At 69.4% G+C, this 26,724-nt stretch overlaps 2 protein-coding genes and 1 long non-coding RNA gene across 4 annotated transcripts in view; 2 read left to right on the top strand and 1 right to left on the bottom strand.

Moving 5' to 3' along the window:
• SMG6 (SMG6 nonsense mediated mRNA decay factor) overlaps window positions 1-7,403 on the top strand; it is a 117,899-nt gene extending 110,496 nt beyond the window's left edge. For both annotated transcript variants that reach the window (XM_067309919.1, XM_067309918.1), the window contains exons 17-19: window positions 3,115-3,326; window positions 3,683-3,764; window positions 5,982-7,403. In XM_067309919.1, the coding sequence (XP_067166020.1) occupies window positions 3,115-3,326; window positions 3,683-3,764; window positions 5,982-6,112 (425 nt within the window). In that variant the 3' untranslated portion in view covers window positions 6,113-7,403. The remainder of the gene's footprint in view (window positions 1-3,114; window positions 3,327-3,682; window positions 3,765-5,981) is intronic.
• A 1,713-nt stretch (window positions 7,404-9,116) lies between these two features.
• On the bottom strand, window positions 9,117-13,897 carry HIC1 (HIC ZBTB transcriptional repressor 1). The gene is made up of 2 exons (XM_067309704.1): window positions 13,604-13,897; window positions 9,117-12,811 (listed from the first exon to the last, which is right to left on the bottom strand). Exons 1-2 carry the CDS (start codon window positions 13,653-13,655, stop codon window positions 10,866-10,868), a joined length of 1,998 nt encoding a protein of 665 aa, XP_067165805.1. The 5' UTR covers window positions 13,656-13,897; the 3' UTR covers window positions 9,117-10,865.
• A 7,086-nt stretch (window positions 13,898-20,983) lies between these two features.
• Window positions 20,984-25,419, top strand: LOC136993919 (uncharacterized). The gene is made up of 3 exons (XR_010886187.1): window positions 20,984-21,038; window positions 22,217-22,258; window positions 25,237-25,419. It is a non-coding gene; the product is annotated as an uncharacterized lncRNA (long non-coding RNA).
• The last annotated feature ends 1,305 nt before the right edge of the window (window positions 25,420-26,724 follow it).

Here is a 26,724-nt window from a genome sequence, read left to right as displayed (position 1 = left end):
ATCAAAGCAGATAGCTTATCCCAGCTGAGCTGGGGCTTAGGCAGCCCGAGCAAATGGCCGGCCTGTGTCCCAGCGTCTCCAAGCTGCTCAAGCCCAGCCCTTCTTTTTATCCTTATAAAGCTCGCAGTAAAACAGCAAGCTGGTTCCCGTTATTGGTAAACACTCACCCTGGCAGATAACGGCTGTGCTGCTGGGTGGTCTCCCAGGGTGGCGGGAGGATTTGGTTAGATGCCTTTGCTCTGATTGTTTGATTGCTCTCTGGGCTCGAGGTAACGTTCCTCTGGCCAGTGTCGCCCGGGGGCCGGGGCAGCCCCGGTGCCAACCTGCCCTGCGGAGGATCCCGGAGGGCAGAAGGAGAGGCAAGGGCAGGAGCGCGGCCAAGCGCTGCGGAGCCCGCGCGCTGCCCTCCCTGTCCCAACTGCAGCCCCGGGAGGCCGGGGGCTGGCTCTGCCCCGTGGGCATCTCCAGCGTCCAGGCAGCGAGGTGTACGCTCGTGCTGATCTCCTGGCCTGCGGCACGTGGGGCTGCCTGCCCTCCAAGCCGTTGTGGGGCTTCCTTCGCGACTGCCAGCGTTCAGCAGAAAGCTGTGCCTGCCCGAGAGCAAACATCACGCTGCTGCCTTTCCCCGCGGCGGAGCAGGCTGGCGCAGGAGGGGTCGCTGGGCTTGCGGACGGGCTCCGTCGGTGGGGCAACGGGGCTGCTTGCCTGCCCGGCTCAGCACAGGAGCCGTCGAGCGCTCCGTGGCTTGGCACCGCAGTGCCCGGGCTTTGTGCGAAGCAAAGGGAAGGAAGCCGTGAGCCCCAGCAGAGCTCGCAGAGCCCGGGGGGGCTGCGGGAAGCGTGTTAACACCTGCGAGTGCTGGCATCTTCCCTGGAGCCGTGACGCTGCCTCCCTGGAGCTCTCACGTGGTTTGCGTGAGCCTTGCTAAGCCAAACCCCAGCCAGGGAGCGGTTGTTGCGGGAGAGCTGAAAACCCTGTTACCATCCCTGAACCTGCAAAATGAGGACGGGCCTGTCCTGCCCTGGCTCGGGCAGGTTGCACAGGAGGAGCCGCAGTGGTGGCACTGAGAGGTGCAGTGTCCTCCTGCCCTGCCACCTCCCTGCCTAGCCCCGTCCCCTGCGCTGCGGGACAGTGTGCCTCACCTCCCGCAGCCTGCCAAGAGCCTCCCCTGCTTTTGCCCTGAAGCTAAAGACTCTCTGTCTGGGCAGGCTGTTAGTTGAATTCCCCCCTCGTGCCCCAGGGAGGCCATCAAAGATGAGAACCGAGCGTGGGTAGGAGGAACTTGTCCGCTGGCGTAAGCCAGGGGCCGGTGACCACTGGGGGCAGAGGCCTCGGTGCCATGCCCCATCGCTAGACCCCGGACAGCCACAGCTGTGCCCGTCCCCCAGCACGGGGCACTCGTCGCGCTCTTCCCGGGGATGCAGCAAGGGGTTAAGCGTGCAGCTTCGCATTGGGTTTGTTTCTCTTGCTCTTTAACCTGCTCCGTGCTCCTTGAGGCTGACCCCGCCATGGAGAAGCCAGGCCTGGTGCAGAAGCACAAACAAGCCTCCCCTTTGAAGCCTGTTTAGCTTGGAAGCAGGAAGGCGGATTTCGGGAGGGAATACCAGCTTTTCCTGTTTGATGTTCCGTTCTTGCACGGCTCCCCCCACCCCTAACCCAGCCGTGCATTGTGTGGAAATGGCAGCATCAGGTCGCTAAAAGCAGTAGCAAGAAGAGTCGTCTGAGAGCGAAGAGCAAAGCAGCTCCATGCAGCTTTAATTTGAATACCCAGACAGTGAGTGCCAGTCTCACCATGGAACAGAGCGATCACGCAGGCTCCCCGGGCAGTGATTCACAGCACTGGGGAGAGGCCTCAGACCCCGAGCTCTCTCCCCGAACCCCCAAGGAATGCATAGTTCCCACTTGAACTCAGGACTTGGCTCCAAGCTCGGAAACAATCTTCAGAAATGAAGCCATGGCTAAAACACACACTGTGCACACAGAGGCTCCCTCGCACACACGTGCACACCAGCTCTCGCGCGCTCAGCCTGGTGCGCGCACATCCCTGTGCATGAACGCAGGCGAGGATGCGTGCGCGCGGATCCGGGGACACGATCGTGCGCGCAGCCGCGTGGCTACCCACCTCAGCAGCATCTTGCTCGCACACGAGCGCGCGCTGTGCAACAGAGCATCTCTTGCAGCAGATCCAGCGCAGTAGAGCGGGTTCCTCCTGGAGCTCTGCTGGTGTCTCTCAGGCCTCTGCACAGCTTGGAGGGGGGGCAGAGAGGCTGGTGTCCCTGCTGCTTGGCAGCGGTACAGGAGGCGCTAAGATTTGACAGTCTCCAGCTAAGCCGAATGGGCTGGGAATCCACCTGATCCCAGGCTCAAGTTCGTCTTGAGCAGCATGTGTCAGGACAGATGTGCGAATCCTGTAGCAGCCCCAGATGGGTGAGGTGTTGAAGAGTGTCTCCCCTGCTCCGGTCATCCCAGCAGGGAGCTTGGGACAGCAGCTTCAGGTGCGAAAATAGGGCTAGGATTCACGCGGGAAGCAAAGCAAAAGTGAGAGCTGCCTGCTCCCAAGTATGGCCTTATTCACATATGCAGCCCTGTTGCAGGAGGGCAGCAGCTTTCTGCACTGGAAGTAAGTCCAGAGAGTCGAGAGGAGGAAACGGAGCCCGGCAGCACAGCGCAGGCCAGGAGATGCAATGCCGCCGGCCATTGCTCTGGTCAGGCACCCAGGGGAGCAGGAGGCCGTGGTTTTCTTCCGCCTTCGGTCATGCGTGGAGGTGCCATCGGTCGTGATGCGGGAGGAGCCGGTGGGGAGCGTGGGGTGGGGACGTGGCGTTTGGAAGAGCGAGGTGCCCTTAGCGAGAGTGCCCGGCACACCACGGGAGCGAGGCGCCCTGCGCTCCGCGGGGCCGAGCCAGGTGACACACAGAGGTGGAAAGGCAGCAAAGCTTTTCCAGACCAGCAGCCAAGTCCAGGAGCACGGGGACACTGCGGCAGCTGAACCCAGATTTCCTGAGCCAGCTCCCAGTGCCCCGGCCCCGAGGCCTTGGCAACTTGTGCACTCCAGCAGCAGGTCACGAGAGCACCTTGTCGCATAGTAACTGTACCTCCTCTTCCTGTTTGAAGTGATAAATGAGCTGGACGGCCTGGCCAAGGGCCCAGAGATGGAGCACCGGGCCGCAGGCTATGCCCGCCAAGTGCAGGAGAGAGCCAGGAAGTCCATCGAGTTCCTGGAGGAGCGATTCGAGAGCCGTGACAACTGCCTGAGGGCTCTGACCAGCCGAGGCAACGAGCTAGAGTCCATCTCCTTCCGCAGCGAAGACACCACGGGCCAGCAGGTAAGGGGGGGGGGGGGGGTCCCAGCCCCAGCAGGACCCTGCGGGGAGCGAGCTGGATGGGGGACGCAGAGGCAGAGCTGCCAGCATGTGCTCTGAGGCCGCCGGTCTTCTCCACTGCCTCCTGGAGGGTAACCGGGCCCCCCATCCCGGGGGTCTGCATGGCCTGATCGGAGGGTAGCTCTGCCCTTTTGCAGGCAGCTGAGCAGGCTCTGCTGCCCATGTTAATGGCTTGGAGCAGCCTTGCGCTCTGCTGAGCTGCGACTGAGTTTTTAGAGAGCAATGTAGAAATTAAGGGGTGTGGGGAGGGGGTGCACAGGTTTTTTCCTGCCAGGCTTAATGTTGCCCTTTTCTTCCAGGGAAACAACGACGACCTGATTCTGTCCTGCTGTCTCCACTATTGCAATGACAAGGCCAAGGATTTCATGCCCTCTAACAAAGGTATATAGCATCCTCGCGTCCCCTTTGTCCCTGCTCTGTTGCATCCCACAGACGGCTTGTTTCCTCTTTCATGGCCCTTTGAGCCAATCCCTCCCGCATTTTGCCTCTTCCAACACCAGGGTGTCACCTCCTGCCTCCGATCAGCCCCAGGCTGTTGCCCTCGTATTACATTTACAAATGCGCACCTCACTGCGCTTCCTGTGATGCCCCAGCCTCTGGGAAGCCCCCTATAAATGTCTGCAGAGCCATTTCTTCCTCTCAAATCCTTCCTTAAAATGCTCTTTTGCTACAACCAAACCTGATGGGTGGCTAGGCTGCCGAGGCCTCTGCTTGCTTCTAACTTTATCAGCCACGCTGTTACCCTGCGTGCGTGTCCACCACCTCATCTTTTGTTGGGGTGGTGAGCAGGACAGGGCCTCTCTGCCCTGCACGCTGCTCTCCTGAGCGCAGCAGGACGTGGCAACCATGGGCTAAGGCCTAGAGAAAGGAGGTGGTGATGGCAGAGGTCACAGAGGGCCAGGACAACCATTAAGAGAAGTTGATGCCCAAAGTGTGCGCCGAGCCTGGAAAACCAGTTGTCTGGGCCACCTCGGTTTCCTCACTTCCTCTGAGAGTGCGAATAGCAGATACAACCCCAACGCCTGCCTGTGCACAGCCCATCTCCTGCCGCCGTGGCCAGGCGTTGCCGGTGCTGTGCCCAGGGGAGGTCGCATGTGGGACGTGGCCCAAGGCTGGCTGCAGGCGGTAGGAAAGGGCCGGTCCCCCGCGAACTGCGGTGCCTCCCGGGCTGGTGCCTTTTGCCTCCTGATGTCCCATTGGCATCTGGCAGGACGTGCTGGGACCAGACAGCCACGGAGCCGTTGCCAGGGCGGTGGGGATGGGAATTATATCAGCAGCTGCCCAAGAAATCAACCCACATTTGTCAGTGCGAATTCTTAGCAGCTTAACTTGTCAGATTCACAGAGAAACCGTCACCAAATGTTTATGTGTAAATGATGCTGAATTTTGAAATCATGTGGATTATGGCGAATGGGGCCTGACAAGCTGACAGCCTCTGGTTTGTAACAAGGAGGCGCGTCACCAGCTCCGAGCAGAGGATGTTTATTGTTACACATTTCTTAAAGTGTCCGCACAAAACTTCCCAATCCTGCTTTCAGCAGCCCTCAGCCCCAGGCCTGCCCTCCCGCGCGGCCGCCCCAACACCCTGCTCCCCGCGCACCCCTTCCTCCTGGCGCAGGCGGGCCGGAGCGCTCTCCCCTCCGTCCTCGGCTCCGACGCCGCGATCCTAGCCCGTGTTCCTCGTGAACCTCCCTTTCCCCTCAGCCTGCTGCTCCCAGCGCAGCCAATCTGGGCCCATGTTGGGCTCCCATAAACTCTGTTTTTTCCATTCCAGTCCTGGCTCGGAGGCACTGTGTTTCCTGTGCTCATAGGAACAGTACTCTGGTCACAGGACCCAGCTGCTTACACATACCCCATATGCTTCCCCTGCTTCACACACACGTAAGCGTGGCTCCCACATCCCCAGCCCGGCGTGTTGCGTGCAGGGCAGCTCATCCATCTGGGGGCAAGATCCTTTCAGTTATTTCTCAGGCTTCAGCTCTTTCTGTCTGTCTGAGCGTAAGCCAGAAACGCCTCAGTGTCAGTGGCTACTCCAAAAGCTTCTCAAACTAAGGGTTAGTTTTAGATCTTATAATGAGATCACCAGAATAATAGCACCCGCTTCCTGCTGGAGCCAGGGTCGCAGGCCGTCTTCCTGGCCTGGATCAGGCAAAGGCACCTCCTGTTCCCTGGCTGCCGCTTTGCGCACCACCCCGGCATGGGCAGTGGGTAACGCTGAGACCTGGCTCTGCTTCCTGGCCTTCCTGATGCTGGGAAGGTGCAAGGAGCAGGCTGCAGGCAGGGCTTACGGATTAGCTCTCCAAGCCAGAGCAAGGGGCTAGGAGAAGGCCTTTGAGGTGCAGGGTCTTCTCTGAGCTGGGGCGGGAAGCCTTGGCAGGCAACAGGGCTGACCCTTGGAGCGAGGAGCACCGCCGGGGCGCAGGGAGACTGTGCTACTGCTGGGGAGCAGCGCCAGAGGATGGTGCTGCACCTGGCCTGGCCCACACAGGCCACGGCGTGGGAACGGCATGGTGTGAGAGAGATGGCCCGGCTGCTACGGGTGCAAGAGCTGGGGGCAGAGCAGGTCCAGGCTTCACTCTGGTCTCTCTCTCGTTCCAGATGATCCGATCCGGTTGCTCAGGGAAGTGGTTTTGCTCACGGACGACCGGAACCTGCGAGTCAAAGCGCTGACCCGCAACGTGCCCGTGCGGGACATCCCCACCTTCCTCAAGTGGGCCCAGGAGGGCTGAGGGGGCCGAGCAGGGAGGAGAGCCCCTCTGTGAGTAACGCAGCGTGTTGCGGTGGGAGAACGGCTTCGGAGGCAGCCCTCGCCACGCGCCGCCACCGCCTTCCAGCCCACTATGAACAATAAACGCCACGTCTTCAACCCACCCCAGAATGGCCGTGCTGCGGAGGGCCCCCCCGGGGGGCAGGCAAGCTGGGAAGGTCATTGCTGTGGATGGTTCATGCGGAGGCTGGGACATTGAGGGTCCCGCCATCCTTCGGGCGGTGCTGGAGCAGAGCTGGAGAGCCCTGCTGTCTAGGGAAGCTTTGGGTGAGCCCACGCCAGATCACCAGCCTTTTGCTTGGTTTGCTTGGTTGCAGAGAGCGCGAGTCACGAGTCAGTGTCTCTTTGGGTTTGCAGTCTGTTAGGGCAGAGACTGGGGACGTGACAGTGCGGACTTTGGGATTACTTATTCTAGCTCAGCCCCGAGAGCGAAGCCCTGCTGGCACAGCCCTGGGGCCCCGGGAGGACTGGCTGTGCCCCTCGGAGATGCTGTGGACTTCAAGGTCGGGCTCGCTCCTGCCCGGCTGTGCGCTCTGCTCTCTCTGGTCATCCCTCCTCCCCCAGCCTGTTCGTCTCACCTGTCTCCGGCAGCACCCAAGTCTCCTCTCCCCTTCCCCACCCCACTCCCATCCCACCGGAGCGGGGCTGCAACTGGCCACCGACCTGGCCCCTCACATCCCACCGAGGGAGATGTTGCCACCTGCTTGCGGGGGCTCTTTCCCTCTCCCTGGTGCAGAGTTTGCTTGTTGAGTTTCAGTTCAGGCTTCGGTAGCTGTTAGTTTTCAGGTGTGTGCACAGCCTGCATTGGGAGGGAGGCTTCCAACACCTCCACTACCCCAGAACTGCTTTTGCCCTTCTGCTCTGCCCCGCTGCCCACCCCAGGCATTAGCTGCCCCCTCCCTCTACCCCCCCCAGGCCCTTGGTCCCACGCTGCTACCTTCAGGCACATTTTCAACCTACTAAGCCCTTGGCGTGAGGCTAACAAGCTCCACAGACTCCCTGGGGGTGCCAGGACAGGCTGTCTCGCAGGTCCCGAGGCTCCTCTTGTGGGTGGGAACCAGCTTGTGCCCCCGATGTGGGGCCGGGCAGGGCTGGAGAGAGACCAGGCGCTGCCGCAGCCACCTGCCTGGCTGTGAGTGTCCCAGCCGCCCCCTCGCTGGGGAGGGAGCCTTGAGCGGATGCTGCTGCCACGTCACCGGTCGTGCAGCGTCACCCAGCACCAGGAGCAGTGCAGGGGCTGTGCATTGCTGAGCATCCACCCCCCCCCCCCCAAATTGCCACATTGCTTCCACCACCAAGTTTTTGCAAACCCCCCCCCCCCCCCCCAAAAAAAAAATCCCCATCACACTCCAGCAACAGGAGCTAAGAGGGAGCATTAGCCAGTGACCGAGAGCCCCTGGTGCTCCAGTAAGTACCAGTCCCAGAGGCAGGGAGTGGGGTTGCCCTTTCTGGGAGCCTTGCAGCACCCCGAGGCCGTCCCGGCATCCGCTGGGGAGCAGCAGCCATGGGAGGGAAGCGGGAAGGTGGCAGAGGAAGCAGCAGGGCTGAAACCAGCATTTTTCCTTTCCCGAGTCGGTGGCTTGGGGCTGGGGTCTGCGCTAGAGCGAGTTCGAGCAGGAAGCCCAGTGTTAGCCCTGCCTAAGCCTTCGCTGGCCACCTGGCCTCACGGTGCGAGCCAAAGCTGTCAGAGCCCGCGATGCTCCGCAGGGCCGCTTGGCACCTGCTTTGACAGGCAACGGGCTGGTGGGTCACAGCCGGCAGCCTTTGCCCAGGTGCCGGCCACAGCAGTGGGGTCTGCACGGCACCGTGCTGAAGATGAGCAAGGGTTTGTGCTTGTTCGCCTGCACCGTACGAACGCCCTGGACCATACGAATGGCTGCGGGGGCGGCTGCCGGCAAAGGAGGGTCTGTGCTCAGGAGCAGAGCCTGTTCGCCAGAGACTTCGGGAGCCCTGAGCAGCGCAGGGCCAACGGCGCCGGCTGAGCACGTCCTGGGGCCTGCAGGAAGCAGCGAATTCAAGCAGCCGAGCCTGGTTTTTGTGCGCGCGGACGAAGACTCTGCCGCAGAGCCCGGGCCGGCCCACACCTGTGTACAGAGCTGTGCTGAGTTCAAGCAACACGTAGACTTTTCTTTTTCCTCAAAGCTGATCGCGTTTGAAATGTTTGTTTTCTAATGAAGCTGCACAGAGCTGCCCCAGGCCGCGCGGCAAACGGGAGGACGATTCGCAAGGCCGGGCCAGTTGCTGGGGTACGTGCAGCTTGGAGGGCCGTGCGGCCCCGCCGGACTCGGCCCCCTCGCGCCGCGCTGCAGGCTCTGCGGAGCGATCATGCCCGCAGCGCGTTCCCATGCAGCGGAGCAGGGAGCTGCAGGGCTCGGCCACCGACAGCCCCCTCCGGAGAGAGCTGGGGCTTGCGGGGCGCAGCGCCCTTGTGCCTGGGGGCAATGCCAGGCCGCTGCCCTCGCCTCCCCCGAGAAGCCCTTTTTTTGGGGAGATGGCCGTGTTCGGGCTATTCTGTTACAATGGTTTTAATAATTTTTAGTATTAAACACTTGTCTGTGCTGCCGTGTTGTTTCATTTGCTGGTGGAGGGCAAGCTGCAGAGACTGGCATGGGGGAGGCCGCGGGGCTGCCAGCAGCAGGGACACGGCCGCGCTCCCATCGTGCGGCAAAGACAGCGGTCGTGTGTCCTGCCTTGCGCGGGCAGAGCATCCCCGTGGCCACTGCTGTCCCCGCGAGCCTCCAACGACGGAGGCTCTGCACAAACCAGGCTTGGCGTAAAGCGAAGCCCCTCGACTTCCCTCCCCACACTGCCGCCAAGGCCCCGCTGCCCCACGCGTGCTGCTCCCCCAGTCCAGCCGGCCCGGCCCTGCCGTGGGGCCCCGCGCAGCGCCGAGCCTGCACCCAGCTGGGGCAGGCCCCATCCTCATCGTCACAGCGCCGGGCCCCAGAGAAGGACGCGAGGCCACGTATGTTAATGTCACTTTATTGCTCGTTCGGTTTCGACTATAGAAAAAAGGGCGAGGAGCCCGTGTACAAATCGGACGTGATACAGACCGGGCCGGGCGGCCCCGCTGGGCGCTTCCAGCTGTGCTTTGGGTGCAGCCGCTGCCGGCGCTGCGTCCTCCCCGCCCGAGCGGGGCTGGGGGGCCCCGCGGCAGCTCTGCCCAGGAGCGGCCGGCCCCAGGGCAACCCGGCAGCGCCCCGATCCGGGCGGCCCCTAGCCATTCCCGGCTAGGAGGCTCGGCCCGCGGGGTGGCCCCGGGGCGGGAGCAGCCAGCTGGGGCTAAGGCACAGTGGCCGCAAGGCCGGGGACAGTCACTGCCCCGGGGCCTCGTGTGCAAAGGAGAGGACACGGGGAGGGGAGAAGCTTCACAGTAGCCCCAGGCAGAAGGGTCACGGCGCAGGCCGGGATGGGACGGGATTTGGGGGGGGGGGGCTTTGCCCACCCAGAGCAGAAGGCACGAGAGGGGAGGCTGGGGCAACGGGGGGCTCCGCGTGCCGGCAGCCCGGCCGGGGGCCGCCCCGCGCCTCTCCCTCCAGCGGCTCCCGGCTGCCCCTTCCCGCGGCCCCGGCGCCGCTCCTGCCCACGTCCGCGTAGCTGACAAACCAGACCGCTTTGTCTTTGTCATACGCTCCTGGCCCGCAGCCCCCCGGCAGGGCCGGTGCCGCTGCAGCCCGGCCCGCTCCGGGGAGCGGCGTCTTTGGCGAAAGAGGTGAGGGGCAGCGGGAGCTGCTCCGCGCCCCGGCTGCGAGCGCAGCTCCCCGGCCGCCGCGGGGCTGGTGGCTCCCTCGGCCCCGCGGGGCCCCGGGCATCCCTGATTTCGAGGCGCCTGCTGGGGCAGGTCCCAGGGGCTCAGTCTGTGACGGGCCCTGCCCCACCTCCCGCAACCGCGGCGGGGACCGGGGGGCCCGGCGGCGCGGGAGGCCGAGCGTTGCCTCCGCGAGCGGCGAGGCTCAGGCCGGGAGCGGCGGCGCAAGGAGGCCCGCGGCGCTTCCCCTTCCCCCTGCGCCCCGGCGGGCCCAGCCGCCAGCCCCCTCCCCTCCGCTCCCCATGCTGGCTGCTCGGCGCCCGCCCGCGCCTCCGTCAGTCCGTCCCGAGACCCCGCGCGCCCGCCTGGCCCCCGGGGTGCCCGCGGCGGGGAAGGAGGGCGTCGGGGGCTTGCGTGCCGCGGCTTTCCCGGTGGGGAGAGGGCTGCGGGCAGCTCGGCGGCGGCGTGCTCGCCCCGACGGACAAACTACTCACAGGCCCGCGGTGCTGGAGGCGGCCGAGTCCACGTCGCAGGCACCCCGGGCCGAGCCGAGCCCCGTGCACGGCGGGGAGCGAGGCGGGTTGCCGCCGCGGGCCTCCCCGCCGGCCGGGAGCCGGCCCTGAGGTAAGGAGCGGGCTCATGTCCTCCGAAGCCTCGGGGCCGAGCCCGGGCCCGGCGTCACAGCTTGCGTCTTCGCCTCCCGCCGCAGTCCCGGGAGCCGCCGCGGGGCCGAGCCAAGCAGCCAGTCCCTGAATTATCGGCTTCTTCCAGGCGAGCCCGGCGCACCCCGGGGCTCTTCGCAGGGCTCGCCGCTCCGGGGCGGCTCTCGCGGGACCCTCCGCCACGAGCCAGTTCTCCGGGGCCAGCTCCGGGCCGGGAGCTTCCCACTGCCGCCGCCAGCCCCCACGCGGGGAGGCCCCGGCTCGGGGAGCCCCGCGGCGCGGCCGGAGCGCGGCCCCGGCGGGCGCTAGGGCGGCGAGTAGCGCTCAATGGTCCGGGCGGCCTCGGCGTGCAGGTGCGGGGCCTGTGCCAGCACCTCGGCCGCCTTGTCCTGGCTCAGCCCCAGGTGCTCGGCCGTGAACTTGGCCAGCGGGTAGAGGCTCTCCATGGCCTTGGGGTCGCTGAGGAAGTGCGAGGTGTGGGAGAGCAGCTCGGCCGCTTTCTCCTGCTTGAGCCCCAGCTGGTCGGCGGTGAGGCGGGCCATGGCGTAGACGCTGTCGGGGAAGTCCAGCTTGGCCTTGCCGTCGGGGCCGGCGGCGTGCATCTTCATGTGGCTGATGAGGTTGCGCTGCTGGGCGAACTTGCCGCCGCACACCTGGCACTCGTAGGGCTTCTCGCCCGAGTGGATGCGCATGTGCTCGGTGAGGCGGTACTGGCGCGTGAAGCGCATGCCGCAGGCGTCGCAGGCGAAGGGCTTGAGGCCCAGGTGGCTGCGCATGTGGCGCGTCATGGTGCCGCGCTGCGTGAACTTCTTGCCGCAGATGGTGCAAGGGTAAGGCCGCGTGAGCCAGTGCGTCTTCTCGTGCTGCCGCAGCGTGGCCGGGTCCTTGTAGGACTTGTCGCAGGACGAGCAGCGGTAGGGCCGCAGGATGTCGCCCAGCCCCGGGCCGCCCTTGTCCAGGAAGGGCACGGCCTGCTCTGCGGCCGCCTTGTGATACAGCTCCTCTTCGTTGTGGGCCTCCACGTGGGCGTTGAGCTGCTCGGAGCTGGGGAAGCCCTTGCCGCAGGGGATGCACACGTAGAGGTTGTCGCCCAGGCTCTCGGGCTCGTAGCCCAGGTGGTTGCAGTAGCGGTCCAGCGCGTCGCCGGGCGAGGGGCCCTCGCTGCTGCCCGTGTCCTCGCTGGTGCTGTTGTCGGGCTCCAGGTCGTTGCTCTCCACGCTGGGGTAGCGGGGCTGCGGCGCCGTGGGCGGCGATTCGGCTTTTTCCTCCCGCTCCAGCTCCTTCTCGGCCTCGCCCTCGTCCAGGTAGGGCCCCAGGGGCTCGTGCTTCATCCAGCGGTACATGAGCTCGCGCCCGTCGGCGCGGGGCAGCGGGGGCTCGGCGCAGGGCGGCGTGCTGCGGAAGGGGTCGGCGGCGTGCGGGTGGCCCCCCGGCTCACCGCCCGGCGGCGAGTCCTTGTAGGCAGCGGCGTGGCCGGCCAGGAGGCCGGCGCTCACCGGGGGGCTGTCGTGCCGCGGGGGCAGCGAGGGCTCGCGGGGCTCGCCGGGCAGCAGGCGGTCGGTGGGCAGGAGCTGGGCGGAGGGGCCGGTGGGGCTCTTCTTGGAGAGGTCGAGGCCGCAGGGCGGCGAGCAGTGGCGCTCCGGGGGGCACAGCCCGTGCGGGTGCAGCGGGGTGCCCTGCGAGGCCGAGGCGTAGAGCTCGCCGCACTGCGTGTTGAGCGGCGCCGCCGGCTCCACGGGCGGCAGGTCCACGGGCCGCGGCGTGCCCGAGTAGCAGGCCTGGATGACCGGCGTGGTGGCGCGCAGCCCCCGGCCCAGCTTGTAGGGCGCGTAGCCCCCGCGCAGGTGGCAGTACTTGCCGCTGCGCTTCAGCTTCTTCTTGCAAAGTGCCACCAAGCCGGGGATCTGGAGGTAGCTGGCGGCGGCCAGCACGGCGCCCAGGCTCTGCTCGCCGCCCGGCTCGCAGTCGGCCAGGCGCCCGGTGTAGATGAAGTCCAGGATGAGGCGGAAGATGCCGGGGCTCACCATCTCATGGTCCAAGTTGAGCAGGTTGTCGTGCACCACCAGCGACTTGAGGTAGGCGCTGCTGGCCGCCAGGATGTTCTTGTGCGCGCGGAAGAGCGCGTTCTGCACCACGATGATCACGTCGCACAGGAAGCCCTTGGTGCGCTGCGTGTTCAGCTGCAGCAGCAGCTGCCGCGAGTGGCTCGGCACCTCCATGGCGTCCAGCATCGCGCTCCTCGCCCGCCGCCCTGCAACACACGGCCGGTGAGCGCCGCGTCCGGCCCCGCGCGCCGTGGGGGGCTCAACCCGCGCGGCGCGGGGGGCCCCGTCCCGGGCAGCGAAGCGGGCGAGGGGCTGGCGGGGACGGGAGCGCACGCCGCCACGTCCCGGCCGCTCTGCGCGCCGGCTCGCCTGTGCCACCGCTTATATCGGGGCTCGCTTCTCGCCGGCCGGGGGGGCGGGGAGGGGGGTTAAAACCCCCGGAGGCATTTGGAGAAAGTGACATCACTCGCCGCCGCTTCCAGCGCCGCGCCGCGCCGCGCCCGGGCCCCGCCGCACCGGGGCCGCGCCGGGGGCCCCGCTCCCACCTGCCGGCCCGCAGCACCGGCGCCGCCGAGGGCCCGGCCGCCCGCCCCGCGCGGGGCCGCGGAAAGCGGCCGCCGCCGCCGCCTGCCCCGCTCGCTCGCTCGCTCGCTCGCCGTTACCTGCGCCGCGCCCGCCGCTCCGGCTCCCCGCGGCGCTTCGCCGCCTCTTATGCGCCCCGGTCCCGGGAGGCGGCCGGCCGTGCCCCCGGCGCCCCCCGCCCCCGTTTCCTCTCCCCTCTGCGAGGTGAGCGCCGCCGGCCGCGGGGGGACGGAACGGGACGGGACGGGACGAACGGGGCGGGGGGGACGGGACGGAACGGGACGGGACGGGACGGGACCTCCCCTCCCCGCCTCCGCTCCGGTCCCGGGCCCCCCGCCCAGGTGCGCGGCCAGGGGAAAAGGAAGGGAGGAGGAAAAGGCGCGGGGGGGGGGGGGGTGCGCGGAGCCGGGGTTTACCTGGGCGCCCGGTGGCCTCCGCCAGCCAACCGAGGTCTCGGTGGACTCTCATGGCCCCGCGCAGCGGGCTCAGCCCCGGGGGCGCCGCCGGCCGCTGCCCGCCGCCGGCCGCCGCCGTCGCTGCTCCATGCCCCGCCGCTGCCGCGGTCCCGGCCGGCCGTGCGCCCCTCGGAGCGAGCGGCAGCGGCGGCGGCGGCTCCGGCTCCTCCTCGGGGCTCCCGGCGCCGCCAGCGCGGAGGTGAAACCCGGGCTGCGAACTCCCCCTGACCCCGGCCTGAACTCCGCGCAGCGCCGCTGGCTGTTAAAGGGACGGCGGGAGGTTTCCTCCTCCCCTCCCCGGGCGGGGCACCGCCGGGCCGGGCCCCCCCCTTCCCCTCCGCCCCGGCGACCGCGGGAGGAACGGGGGCGCCTCCTCCCGCCCGGCCCCGCCGCGCCCTCGGGGGTCCCGGGGCAGCGGGCGCCTGGGGGGGGGGGGCCCTCGCCCGGACCCAGCGAGAGGCGCCGGGAGCCCCGAAGGGGCTCCCGACGCCTCTCGCTGGGTCCGGGCCAAGGCGCCCCCCACCCCGAGCCCAGCCCCGAAGGGTCCCCCCGATTCCCGGGGAGCCCCGCGGGTCGCCCCGGTGGGGATGGAAAGCGCCGGCGCTGCCCGGTGCTGCCCGGCGGCACCTACCTCGGAGCGCCCCGTCGCCTCCGCTGCCGCCCTCGGCGGGCCCCGCCGCGAGCCGGTGCCGGTGTCGGTGCCGCTCGCGGGGCGCCATCTAGCGGCGCCCGGTGCGCGCTGCCTCCCGTCGGGGCCCGCGGCTCCTCCCCCGCGCAGGTGCGCGGCGGCTCCGACGGGACGCGCAGCTCCGGGCTTCACCGCGGCTCTGTCCTCGCCGCCGCTTCGGGAGGAGCCGCGGCGCACGTCGGGGCGCCCCCGTCGCGGGTGCCAGCGGCTCGGGGAGCTGCCGCTCCGCGGGGCTCCGGGACCCCCTCTCCCCCCCCCCCGTCGGGGCTGCTCCTGCGGCGAGGGGAGAGGGGGGGATCACGGGTTTGGGGTCGCTGCCCACCGCGGGCTGTGCCCCCCATCTATCCTCGGTGCCCCCCACGCGCGGCAGGCCACCCACGGAGGGGCCCATCGGGGCTGGATGCTGGGGAGGGACCAAACGGGTGCCCACAGGTGCAGGTGCCGGGGGGGGGGTGCAGGGGCAGCCGTCCCTAATTTGCTCCCCTTGGGGGAGCACAGAAAAGGGGGTGCGCAGCCCTGCGCCCATGGGCGACAGCAGAGCGCGGCCTGGGGCGGGCTGGGGTCAGCACGGGCTCACAGGGGGCAGTGGAGGCAGCGCCCCGCTTTCCCCCCCACCCCCTTCCTCCATCCGTCCCCCCCTTCTCCGAAACGGCCGCGGGGCCGGGGCCTGCGGGGGACCCTGGAGCCCGGGGTGCCTCCAGCCGCGGGGCCTTGGTGGAGCCGCCTCTCGGTTCGCGCTTTCACTTCTCCTTTCTCACGGCTGCGGCCTCTTGCACAACCCCGGCCCCCCGCGCCGCCGGACCCGCTGCTCCAGCCGGGGCTGCACATCTGCACGCAGCGAGGGCCGTGCCGCCGGCCACGGGCCGTACCGGGCACCCGCAGGCCTGCCGGGGCGGCCGCCTGCCTGCGGCCCGGGGAAGGCTCTCCGAGCCCGTCTGCCGGGGCTGGGGTGCAAACCGCCTGCGGATTTGGGGATTTTACTTTGCCTTACTATGCGCTGCCGGGCCCTTGGGGCTCGCTGGCAAGCGGGATCTCGGTGCCGGCTGGGGTGCCGTCCCCGGCCCCCGGAGCAGGGCTTGGCCACCGGCAGCATTCCCTTTGCTGGACACCCTCCCCACGGACACCTGCACCCCTTGCTCCCGGGTTCGGGCACCAGGGCAGGCCCTGCAGAGCCCTTCCCCAGCCAAACTCGGGACACGTGTGTATGTAAATCTGCCCCATCCTTGTTTCCTGCACGGTGAGCAGAGCCGGCTGGGTCCAACCCACAACGTCCCCCGACTCAATGCTGCTTGGCTGGATCCCATCCGCAGGTCGGATCCGGCACCCCCCGGCTCACTGCGTGGACGGGCCGCACCGCCCCGGGGGCCCGGACGTGGGTGGCCGTGTGTCGGCGAGCACAGCAGCCGCCCCGCAGCAGCACATCCCGGGCACCCCACGGCGCAGCCGGGCTCGGACACCCCCCGGCTGCTGGAGGGCCCCGGGGCCCTGCGGGGCCATCCCGGGCCATCCCGCAGCTCGTGCCCGCTGGATCCTGAGAGTGGGGCAAGCGTGACCCTCGTTACAGAGACGTGGTTTAATCGCAGCTCCCCGGGCACTAATTTCCCCCTTTTTTCCTGTTCAATTAATGGCTGGAAACGTTTCAGGTTCTGGCAGCGAGCTCTGGACGTTGCTGTGAGCGATGGCTCCCGCGGGCTCCGTCCGGGTAATTTATGGGGCTGCGCTGCATAAATCAAGGCAGTGAGCGGCTCCGAGACAGCTGCCTCCCCGGGGCCGAGGAGGGACCCCGGGCTGCCCCCGCTACCTGGTGAGTGACGCCGCAGCCCGCGGGGGCAGAGGCAGGGAGCTGGTGGGCCAGAGCGGGAGGGAAGGGGAAAACTTTCAACTTTTCCACCTTCTTTTGCAGCTTTTCCCGCCTCTCCTGGGAGCAGAGGGACGGGTCGGTGTCTGCAGGGAGAGCGGGGCGCTGAGGCTGGGGCAGGTGGAGGTGGGCTCAGACCCATACCTCAGCTTGTAATACCCCTCCTCCTCCTCCTTGGCACCCTTCTGGAGACGCCCAGACTCCAGGGTGATGGGCAGCCCTGTGCTCCAGGTGCCCAGGGGCGATTCCTGCAGCTGCTTGGAAAGAGCAATTCCCATCCTGCTGGGGAAGGCTAGACCCAGCTGCAGCCACATCCTGCACTAGGAGCCAGGGGAAAGCCCAGGCTCCCTGAACACCCTCCAAGGGCCCAAAACCTGCTGCGATGCCCCAGGGACCCTTGGCCACGTGCTCAGCCCCTGCTGCTCCGTCACTGCCTGGCCACGGTCCCGCGGGGCTGCGGTGCGGGGAGCAGCTGGGAATTGCGGCCGCCGCCACGCCGCCAGCAAAGCCAGTGCCGGTGAACAGGAGTATGTAGGAAAGGGGCATTTTCGCCTCAATGTGCTGAGCAGATTGGAAACAGCTCTGGTTAAGTCATTGGCTCTTTTGGGAGGTCTGAGCTGGAGCGTCTCCCGTCTGTGCCCCCTCCCCACGATCAATCACAGAGCAGCAAATTAGCCCAGATGCTGGGAGATTCGGTTCAAATCCAGCTGTGGTTTGGATCGCGCTCGCATGCCTGGCTTCATGTGGGACCTGGGCTTTTGGACAGGATACAGCCCCCTGGTCTCCGCAGGGCCCTGCTTCCCAGCTCGGCCTCTCCCCGAAGCCCACACACATGTGTTCGATTACGGCGCGCGCTGGCCAGCCGAGCCGCATCAGCCGCTGCGCGCGGAGCCTGGAGCCCCTGGTGGCAGCTCGCACTTCATTTTGCTGGCGGTGCTGTGGCATGCCAGCTCGCTGCGCCGCGGCCCCTGCGTGGCCTTGCCCCGCTGATGCCGTCGGCCCCAGCCCTCCTGGGGGGACTTCCCGGCCCCACGGCCAGCGTGCCGGGGAGCTGGCACAGGCGGCCTGTGCTGCGCAGAGCCCGCTCACCCCGGCAGGACCTGCGGGAAGGCGGTGGGGGTGTCAGCAGCTCCTTTTCCCTGAAATGCCGCCGGCTGGGGCTGGCCACCCTCGCAGGGATCCTCGTCCATGCACAGCAGCTCCCGGCCCTGCAGCGTGCCAGCTTTGCCAGCCTGAGACCGTAAAACTCATGACACGAGTGAGCTGCTGTGGGGAGCCTGGCTTTGTGTGATCGCCTCAGGGATGGGGGGATGGGAGAGGCAGCAGGGATGCCCGCGGCAGGTCCTGGTCGGCCAGGCAGCTGGAAGCGGAGCACGGCGGGTGCTGGCAGGGAGCAGCCACGGAGCGACGTCCTGCCCCGGCCCTGGGCCGGCTCCTCTGTGCTGCGGGCGGTGAGGGTGCCAGGGCCGGCGCGCATGTGCCCTGCGGGTGCTGCGGGGTGCCTGGCGCGTCCCGTGCAGCGGCCCTCCGCCCCCCCCCCCCCCCCGGCCAGGCCCCAGCAGCCGCAGGCAGGGAGGATGGAGCCCAAGCGAGGAGGGAGGTTGTGTCCTGGTGCCGACGTCCTGTCCAGGCTGCGGCGGAGCTGCTGGAGGGAAGCGGAGAAGGCAGAGCTGCTTCAGCGCTTTCTACGCCCGGTGCCAGCCTGGGCGGCCGGGCTGGAGATGGCTGCGCCTGGCAGTGTGGCCTGTGTCTCCTGCGGCACCTGCAGGGTGATGCTCGGGGGAGCCAAAGGCACCTTCCCCATGGGGCGATGCTCAGGGGACCAAGGGGACCTTCCCCATGGGGCAATGCTTGGCCAGGCAAGGGGACTGTCCCCACAGGGTGATGCTCGGCTGGGTGAGGGGACCTTCCCTGCTCAGTGGTGCTCGCAGGGGGCAAGGGGACCTTCCCTGTGGGGCGATGCTCAGCGGACCAGAGGGACTTTCCCTGTGGGGTGATGGTCAGCTGAGCAAGGGGACCTTCCCTGACAGATGATGCGCCAACAGGCGAGGAGACCTTCCCTGCAGGGTGATGCTCAGGGGACCAAAGGGACCTTCCCTGCAGGGTGATGCTCAGATGGGCAAGGAGATCTTCCCTGTGGGATGATGCTTGGGGGACCAAGGGGACCTTCCCTGTGGGGTGATGCTCAGATGGGCGAGGAGACCTTCCCTGTGGGATGATGCTTGGGAGGACCAAGGGACCTGCCCTGCAGGGTGATGCTTGGATGGGCAAGGAGTCTTTCCCTGTGGGATGATGCTCGGGGGGGGGGGGGGACCAAAGGGACCTTCCCTGTGGGGTGATGCTTGGATTAGCAAGGAGACCTTCCCTGCGGGATGGTGCTTGGAGGACCAAAGGGACCTTCCCTGCGGGGTGATGCTCAGACAGGTGAGGAGACCTTCCCTCTGGGGCCTCATTCCTCATGCTGTGGTTTTTGGGTAGGGTCTTCCCAGCCTCCATCCTTGCAGGACCCATGGGTGACCCAGGAGCACCCTGCTTCCACCAAGGACCCCGGCACACCGGAGCATCTCCACAGTCCAAGTCCAGAATTGCCCTGGAAATTCCCACCCCATGAAAGCCCCCATCCCACCCCGCCGCCGTGGGGGGGGGGGGCGAGCAGCTCCCTCCCCGCGGTGGGTGCTCCTGGGCAGGGACTGGTGGTGGTTGGGGGCGGGGGTCCCGTCCCTACCGGGGCTGCCCGTGCCGGTGCCCCGCCGGCGGCGGGGGCGGTGCGGGCCGGCGGGCCGCGCCGTCTCTCGGTGCTCAGCCCGCGAGGTGGCAGCAGCGGGCCGCGCTCCGGGCCGCTGCCCCGCCGCCGCCGCCGCCGCCGCCCCCTCGGGGACCGGGGGCCGCTGCCCCGGCCGGTGCGCGTCGGGGCGGGGGGGCGGGGAGGCGGGAGGGCAGCGGCCCCCGGTCCCCGAGGGGGCGGCGGCGGCGGCGGCGGGTCCGGGGGAGGCGCTGCGCAGCCGGTGCCGGTGGGCCGGCCCCGGTGCTGACTAATGCCGGGGCTGAGTCACGGCTGCGGCGGGGAGCGCTGCGGCAGCGGCCCCTCCGCGCCGGAGCCCCGACGGGGCGGGCGCTGCCGCCGCCGCCGCCGCTGCTGCTGCTGCTGCTGCCCGGCGGCGGGCCGGGGGGCGGCGCGGCGGGCACCCCGCTGCCCCACACCGCCGGGGGCGGGCTCGGGGTGCCCGGGGGGGGGGCGGTGTGGCCTCCGGGAGGGCGGCGTGGCTGTGGGAGCACCCGGTGCCGAGGCGCTCCCGTGGAGCGTGGGGGGCTCCCTGGGGGGCGGGTAGGGGGGTGCTGCCCATCGCCCCGTGCTGGGGGGGCAGCGGGGCCGGGGGGGGCCGGCGGCGGGGTCGCGGCCCGGTCCCGCAGCCCGCGCGTGGCCTTGCCGGGCGCGCGGCCTTGCGCGGCGGCGGCGGCGGCTGCTGGCAGCGCTGCCGCTGCTGCTGCTGTCAATGACAACGCCGCTGTTGCCGTGGCGACCGCTATGATGCTTCGGCAGAGCACGCCGTGAGGTCAGAAGCCTCCGGCAGGAACCGGGGGGAGGCGGCGGCCCCCCTTCCCCGGCCACGCGGCAGGGCCGAGCCGGGGGTCGGCATCGGGGGGGCCGGAGGAGTCCGATTTGGGCTGTGACCCGGCGGCGCTCCCGGCCCGCTCTGGCTCCCGGTCTGATCCGGCTCCTCTTCTGCGCCGGCTCCCGGCCTGCCCCAGCCGTCACTTTTGGGGCAGCCAGGCCCCCTGGCAGCACCCGCGGGTGTCTTGGCACAGCACCCGTGGGTGAGCCCACGGGGCGGCAGGCTGCACCCCCGAGCGGTGGGGACGGACACTGGAGCGTGGCCGCTCCAAAGTCCCCCTCACTTTTGTGTTTCCCCCATTCTCCCATTTGTGTTAGTCTGGGGGACACAGGGCTGGCACCCATGGGTGCTCGCAGCCCCTCGTGGGGCCAGGAAGGGAGGGGGGTGATCACCCCCCAGCTGGGGCTGGAGGCAGGATGGGCAGGATGAGGAGGACGAGAGATGCTGCCCAGGCCATGGCTGCGGTGGGCAGGAGCAGCGGCCAGGCTTGGCATGGGTGCAGGCACGGTGCAAGCACGGCCGGTGGGTGCTGGCACCCGGCTGTGGCACCCCTCCAATCTCGCACGCCCCCTTTTCCCCCTGGCTACGCCAAGGCAGGCCCCACGCCGCCAGCCCCATGGCGCTGCCGGGAGGCCTGGATGGGGCGTACGGCGTGAGCCTGGCAGGGCGGCCGGGCTGGTGCGATGGGTGGCCGGGATACCTCTGGGTGCTTGTGGGGGGGCACCTCGGGGTGGGGGGCCCCGCGTGCTGCAGCCTGCCCCCCACGGGTGCACAGCCCGGTGGGTGCTGCAGCGGGGGGTCGGGGCGGCGCAGGAGGGTGCGGGGACCGGGGCCGCCCCGGGACGCGCCCCCCACGAGCCGCGGGCCCCGGGGGGGCCGGTGCCGGTGGAGCCCGGACCCCCTGCCACAGCTCCCGGCCGCTGCCCTCCCCCCCGCGCCGTTATAAATAGTAGCGTCTTCCCGTTCCCTAAATTTCCTCGCTGACGTAGGGCTCACGTCATTGTGTAGGTTGATGCTTTTCTATGAATGAGCCGAGATCCCCGTTACTACGAGCCCGATCCTATAAAAGCCCCGCGCTGCGGACAGCGCAGCCACCGCCACCGGCGCCGTCCCCCGCCGGGAGCCGCGCGGCACCGGCACCGGCACCGGCACCGGCACCGGCACCGGCAGCGGCGGCGGCAGCGGCGGCGGCAGCGACGGCCGAGCCCGGCCGGGACGCACCGGGGCGCCGAGGAGGTAAGGCACCGGCGGGGCTCGCCCCAGGTAAGGAGGGCCGGAGCCCGCGGCGGGGGCGGCAGCGGGGAGCGCAGCCCCCCGGCACCGGGCACCGGGCACCTGCTCCTGCCGGCCCCGGGCACGGAGGGCCCCGCCGCCCCCCTCGGCGGGGCGGGCTGCGGCGGGAGCGGCGGGGGGGGAGGCTCTGCGGCGGGCGGGGGCGGCTGGCGCAGCCCCACGTGCGGGCCCGGTGCGCGGGGGCGGCGGGGCCGGTGCGCGGCGCCGGCGGGGGCGGTGCGCGGGGGCGGGCGCTGCGCACGGAGCCGCCCCGGGGGGGCGCACGGCGGGGCCGCCCGCTCCCGGCCGCCGGCACCTTGCGGGGGGGGACGGGACACCGCAGCCCCCCTCCCGCCGGTCCTCGGCGGCCCCCGCCGCTGTGGGCTGCGGTTGTTATTAAAGCCCCGGTGTTGCCAACACGCCTCCTTCTCTGAGTGTCGCCGGATCCGGCCCCGACGGGGCCGCCCCAACCCGCACCCGGCCCCTCCCCCGGACCACAGTCATCCCTGCCCAGGGTGTAGGGCCCGCTTGGGTGCAGGACGCCACGGTGAGGGGCACCGAGGGCCGCCGTGCCCAGTATCCCCACGGGGCGCCCCGTCCGGGGCTGCAGTGCACCCCGCGGCTCCCCATGCCCGAGCGAGGCCGCAGCGCTGCCCCGGGTGCTGCTCACCCCCCCTTCCCCCCCCCTCCCCCCGTCCCGGGGTTGATCGCCTTCACCCCGGGCTGCCACCCCCCGCCCAGGGCGTCGGAAGAGCGTGGAGACCCCGTCGAGGAGAGCCCGAGTCAGCGCGTCGGCACCTTGGCTCTAGACTGCTTACTGCTGCGTAGGCGACAGGACAGTAACAGTCTACAGTCATGGCTACTGAAGCATGACCAACCGCCGGCACCGGCACCGGCCCCGCCGCACCGCAGCGCCGGGCCCGCACCGGGAGCGGGAGCGGGAGCGGCGCGGGGGGGGATCCGCGGCGGCGGGGGGCAGCGGCCCGGCGGGGCCCTGCAGGCGCGGGGGCGGCGGCGGCGGCGGCGGCGGCGGGAGCTGTCCCTAGTGCTGAGCCGTCGGGGAGCGGCTCCCCCCCCCCCCCCGCGCCGAGGGGGCGGTCCCGGGGCCCGCCTGACCCCGCTCTCTCTTTCCCCTCCCGCAGACGCGGAGCCCCCCAACGGCGGACGCCCCCGCGGCAGGCCAGGTAGGGGGGAGCCCCCGCGGCGGGGCGGACACGCGTGGGCCCGCGGGAGGGCCGGGCAGCGGGGCGGGCTCGTGGTGCCAGGGACAGACTCCCCCCCCTCCGCCCCGACACCGCTCGGCGGGGCGGGCGCGCTCGCCGCCGCGGCGGGGCCGCCTCCTCGCCGTCGCCAAGGCACCGGCTGCCCCCCGGTTCCCCGACGTCGCCCGGGCGACCGTGGCTTTAGATTGTTACTGTGCTGCTGGCGGGGGTAACAGTCTACAGCCATGGTCGCCGGGCCCGGCGCACTCGCATCGCGGGCAGCACCGCCCCTTCGGCGGGCACCGGCCCGACGCCGCGCAGGAGGCCCCGGCCCGGTCCCTGTCCCGGTCCCTGTCCCGGTCCCGGCCCCGGCCCCAGCTCGCCGCGGCGGGGCAGCGGGGCGCCGGGGGGCCCGGGCGTGCGGCGCGGCGCTCCCGTCGGGGCACGGCCCGCCTCCCGGGGCAGTAGGAGCTCACATGCAGGGTGCAGCTCGCCGCACATCAACTCTTACTGTTCGGGGAGGGCGGGCGCGGCGGCGGCTTCTCCTCGGGCACCGGGCAGAGCGGCGGGCCGCGCCACCGGGCCCCCCCTTCCCCGCGCCCCGGCGAGCAGCCCCCCTCACCTGCCCTCCTCGCCGCCGCGGCGCTTCGCTGGCCGCTGCCCCTCCGCCGCTGCCCCCGGTCCGTCCTCGCCGGGCTCCTCCCGCCGCATCTGGAAGCGGTTCCCGGCGCCGGAAAGCGCCTTGGCAGCGCCGGCCCCGCTCGCCGTTCGGGGCCCGGCCCCGCGGAGCGCCGGTTCCCCCCCCGCCGGGCGCGCTGTGGCGGGGGGGACCGGGGCGCGCCTCCGCCGGGCCCGGTAGCGCGGCGCGGCGCGGGGCCGGCGCGGCCGGGACTGAGCCCGGCCCGACGGGACGGGCTGCGGCAGGCGGGGGCCGGGGGCGGTCGCAGGTTGCACAACCCGCCCGGCGCGGCCAGGAGATTCCTGAGCGGCGAAGTCAGAGCGGCCCTGCCTGCCCCGGCACCGGGCACCGGGCCCTCGGCAGCCGGCGGTGACCGGAGCCGGCCGGGCAGGTCCGAGGGGGGGACCCGTCTCTGCCACCCTGGGGGCAGAGTCACCCATAGGCGACAGAGGGAGCTGGAAGGGGGGGGCAGAGACCCTGGGGGGGCCCTAGATGTGCCTAACCCCTTGCAGGAGGGCGCCGGGAGCTCCGTGCATGCTTGTCCCCACTCGAGGCCGGCGCAGCCTGCGGCTGGGAGCACAGCTGGTGCCAGGTCCCAAAGTTGCTGGCACCCTGCCCTGGCACCAGGTTTTTGCCATGCGCTGCCCTGTCTCCTGCCCAGTCCCTTTGCCTCTGCCTCAGGTGCTGGCCCACGTTCCCCCCTGCATCGCACCAGCTTTTTCGGCAGTTGCTGCTGGTAACGAGCTGGTGGCTGCACACGTCCAGGAATGTGATTTTGGCGCAGCCCAGCTGGTGCCCAGGCAAACCCAACCAACCCGTTGCTGCATTAGCGAGGCCGCAGCGTGGCCCAGCCGGTGACCAACGGTGCTTTGCAGAGAGTGGCGAGCGCCCGGCAGGAGGGCACCCGTGCCACCCGCATGGCCCTGCTGCAGCCAGCGCCGGGTGCTGCAGAGGTGTAGCTTGTCGCCCAAACACCCTCTTCCCCCCGGAAAAAACCTCATTGCTAGTGTCCGTGGGGCCCAGCAGCGGCAGGTTCGCAGCAGCTCCACGCCACGGCGGCGTCAGCACGGCTCTGGGTCTTTCGCAGCTGAAGGGCAATCCCGAAAGTCCATCCTAGCACATCCCAACAGGAAGGCCCAGCACTGCCATGCCCTGTGGGCAGCCAGCGCCGGGCCTGGCTTGGTCCCACGCGCACCAGCCCACCGGAGGAGGTGCCCCCGTGCTACGGCCCCAGGAAGGCGCAGCTAAGCGGGGCTGCGGTGTTGTTGTTTTGAAAGCCAAGTCTCTCTCGCCGACACACTGGAACTAATTTTTCTTCCAAACGAGTCCTTAAAAATATCCTGGATTCGCTGACACTGGAACTCGGCTTCCGACACATTTCCAAGCAGCCGGGCCCTCGGCCAGATGTCAATGCCGGGGGATAAAAAGGCCGGCCAGCTCCTGTGCTCCTCTTCAACACAGAGCGCTTCTGATTGTGGCTGTGCTAGGGAGGAACGCGAAGCTTTTCTCTGCCGTGGCTGAGGCTGAGCTACTATTTGCTATTTATACGCGGGGAAAGCACTCGCGCTGGTCTATACTGGGGCGCTGCCGCCCGGCCCCGCTCAGCAGAGACACGAGCGGTTGCGTAAATCTTGCCTTACCTTGGCCTTGCGCTCGAGGATGAGCACTTGCTCCCCAGCAGCTCGCAGCACTTCTGCAGCGAGTTTCCACAGCTCCCGGCATATGGCCGGGAGGGGTGGGGTGGGAAAGCTCTTCCTCAGGGACTTCCAGGCACGGCTCTAACCCCTGCAAAGCCCCGCAGCTGAGGATTGGGCTCTTCCCGCTTTGTGAGGGGCCCCAGCCCTGCCCTCCCCAGCCAGGATTGCTCCTTGGGGCCCCGAGGAAAGCACGTGGCCTCTGGAGGTGGCTGCTGGCCGAAGCCGGAGCCGTCCCTGCCGTAACCCGCTCCCAGCCCTTCACCAGGGGCACGGCGGGGCGAGCGGGAGAGCCGGCACACGCCACAGCCAGCTCACGGGACCACGGCACCAGCTGGGGCCAAACGTGGCAGGAGCATCGCGGGGACTTTGGGGCGGCCGAGCTGTCTGGGGCAGCAAATGCCTGCGCGGGTGGCGAGGGAGAATTCCCACCCCGTCCCCAAAAGGCAGCGCAGGGGCCGGTGCCCCTCGCCACGGCGCTGGCGCGGGCCTGGCTCGCCGGGCTCTGTATGCAGCACACGCTATTGTTACCATCTGACAGCTCTTGGCGAAACGGCCTTTGTGATTCAGCCATGTGTTTATCCCAGCCAGTGGCCCAGCCCAGCGTGGGTTTCCATGGAAAACTTCCATCAAAAACAAGGAGAAAAGGAGCTACAGCAGGAGTGACTCAGCCACAACTGGAAGCTTCTGCGGGTGAGCCAGGGAGGGGGGGGACTGATCCCACCGGCCCGGCCCCGCTCGGACCACAGGGCCCAGGGACGGCCCCGAGATCTCGCTGCCGACCCAACGCCGCCCGGCTTGCCTGAGCCTGGCACCGCGGTCCCTGCCCCGGCCCTCCGCTGCCTGCGCCGCAGCCCAGCTGAGCACGCCGCTTCCCAACTCGTCGCAGGCTCGGAGCCGCGCGTGGACTCGGGGGAGCCACGTTGCATAACCGTCTGCGAAACACGTCACCTTCCAGTAGCGCCCCCTCCCCAGCCATCTGCGTCAGGCTCGGCACAGCCCAGCACTCGTGGTTGTAGCGGAGGAAAAGAGCGAGATGAGTAAGGCTCCAACCACGGCGAGATCCGCTCCCGGCGGCAGGCTCGGCGGGATGTCACCTTCTCCGGCGCAGCCCACGGAAGCGCTGCCCGTGCCCGGCGAGCCCCCGTGCGGGCGGCGAGCTCGCGCGCTGGGCCCGGTGCTGGCAGCGCCCGGCAGGGCAAGCGCGTGCGGTGCCGGCGCGGAGGAGGGCCTGAGTCAGCACCGGCGCAGGGGGAAGGGATCTGCACGGAACGGGAGGCGCGGGAGAAGGCGGTGGGTGTTTGCTCAGAGGCAGCAGCGCTCGCAGCGGTCCGTGCTTTAAGCAGCCGTTACCGTCTTTCTCCTGCCTTCCCTGGAAAGCTCTGGGCTGGGGAGAGGGCTGGAGCCCTCTGCACGCGCTGCGAGGGACCGAGAGCGAAGCTGTCCCCACGGCAAAGGGGCGAGTCAGCCAGCACCTTTGGCTCGAAGCCCTGGACTCGGTCCACCCCACACAGGGGACGGTGCGGAGCCCCCAGGAACAAGGCCCGGGCGAAGACGCGGCACTGCCCGGGACCCCGGGCTCTCGGCGAGCCCTAAGCGGGGACACGCGCTGCCGTGGCAAGGCCAGGGCTGCAAGCAGTGAGCGGAGGTGGTCCAGCGCCAGCGCCACGCAAAGGGCTCTGAAGGCTGCTGCAGGAGACGGAAACAGCCCTGGCCAGGGAGCAGAGGGGTGAGGCTCAACCCCTGCCAAAACACTTGGGGTCCCCCTGCCCCCCCAGCCCGAGCCCAGGCGCTCGGCATCACACCTGCCCCCCAGGTGCCAGGCCCCCGCGTCCCCCTCTCAGCAGTGCCCTCTGCTCAGGGAGAGCGACTCCACACACCGTTTCGGGGGAAGAAACAATTTTCCGGGACTACACCGGGCGGTGGGAGAGCGAGCAGGGACAGCGGAGGGGAAGCAAATCCCAGGGACAACAGTCTGACCAAGGCGGGGGGGAACTTTGTCAATCTTTTCTCCAGTCTCCCAGCCCAGGGCTATTCCCTCCCATTTGTTTTCTTCCAGGCGAAGCTCACAAACG

The sequence above is a fragment of the Apteryx mantelli genome, chromosome 22 (assembly GCF_036417845.1).
Source record: "Apteryx mantelli isolate bAptMan1 chromosome 22, bAptMan1.hap1, whole genome shotgun sequence".
In the NCBI taxonomy this organism is placed as follows: domain Eukaryota; kingdom Metazoa; phylum Chordata; class Aves; order Apterygiformes; family Apterygidae; genus Apteryx; species Apteryx mantelli.
This window is presented reverse-complemented; position numbering and strand designations above follow the sequence as displayed.

Bases quoted from the DNA above. Each gene is read 5' to 3' on its own strand.
- HIC1 (XM_067309704.1), bottom strand. From the start codon at position 13,655: ATGAGAGTCCACCGAGACCTCGGTTGGCTGGCGGAGGCCACCGGGCGC. The intron at 12,812-13,603 runs GTAAACCCCGGC...CGTGTGTTGCAG, and splicing joins GGAGGCCACCGGGCGCCCAG to GGCGGCGGGCGAGGAGCGCG.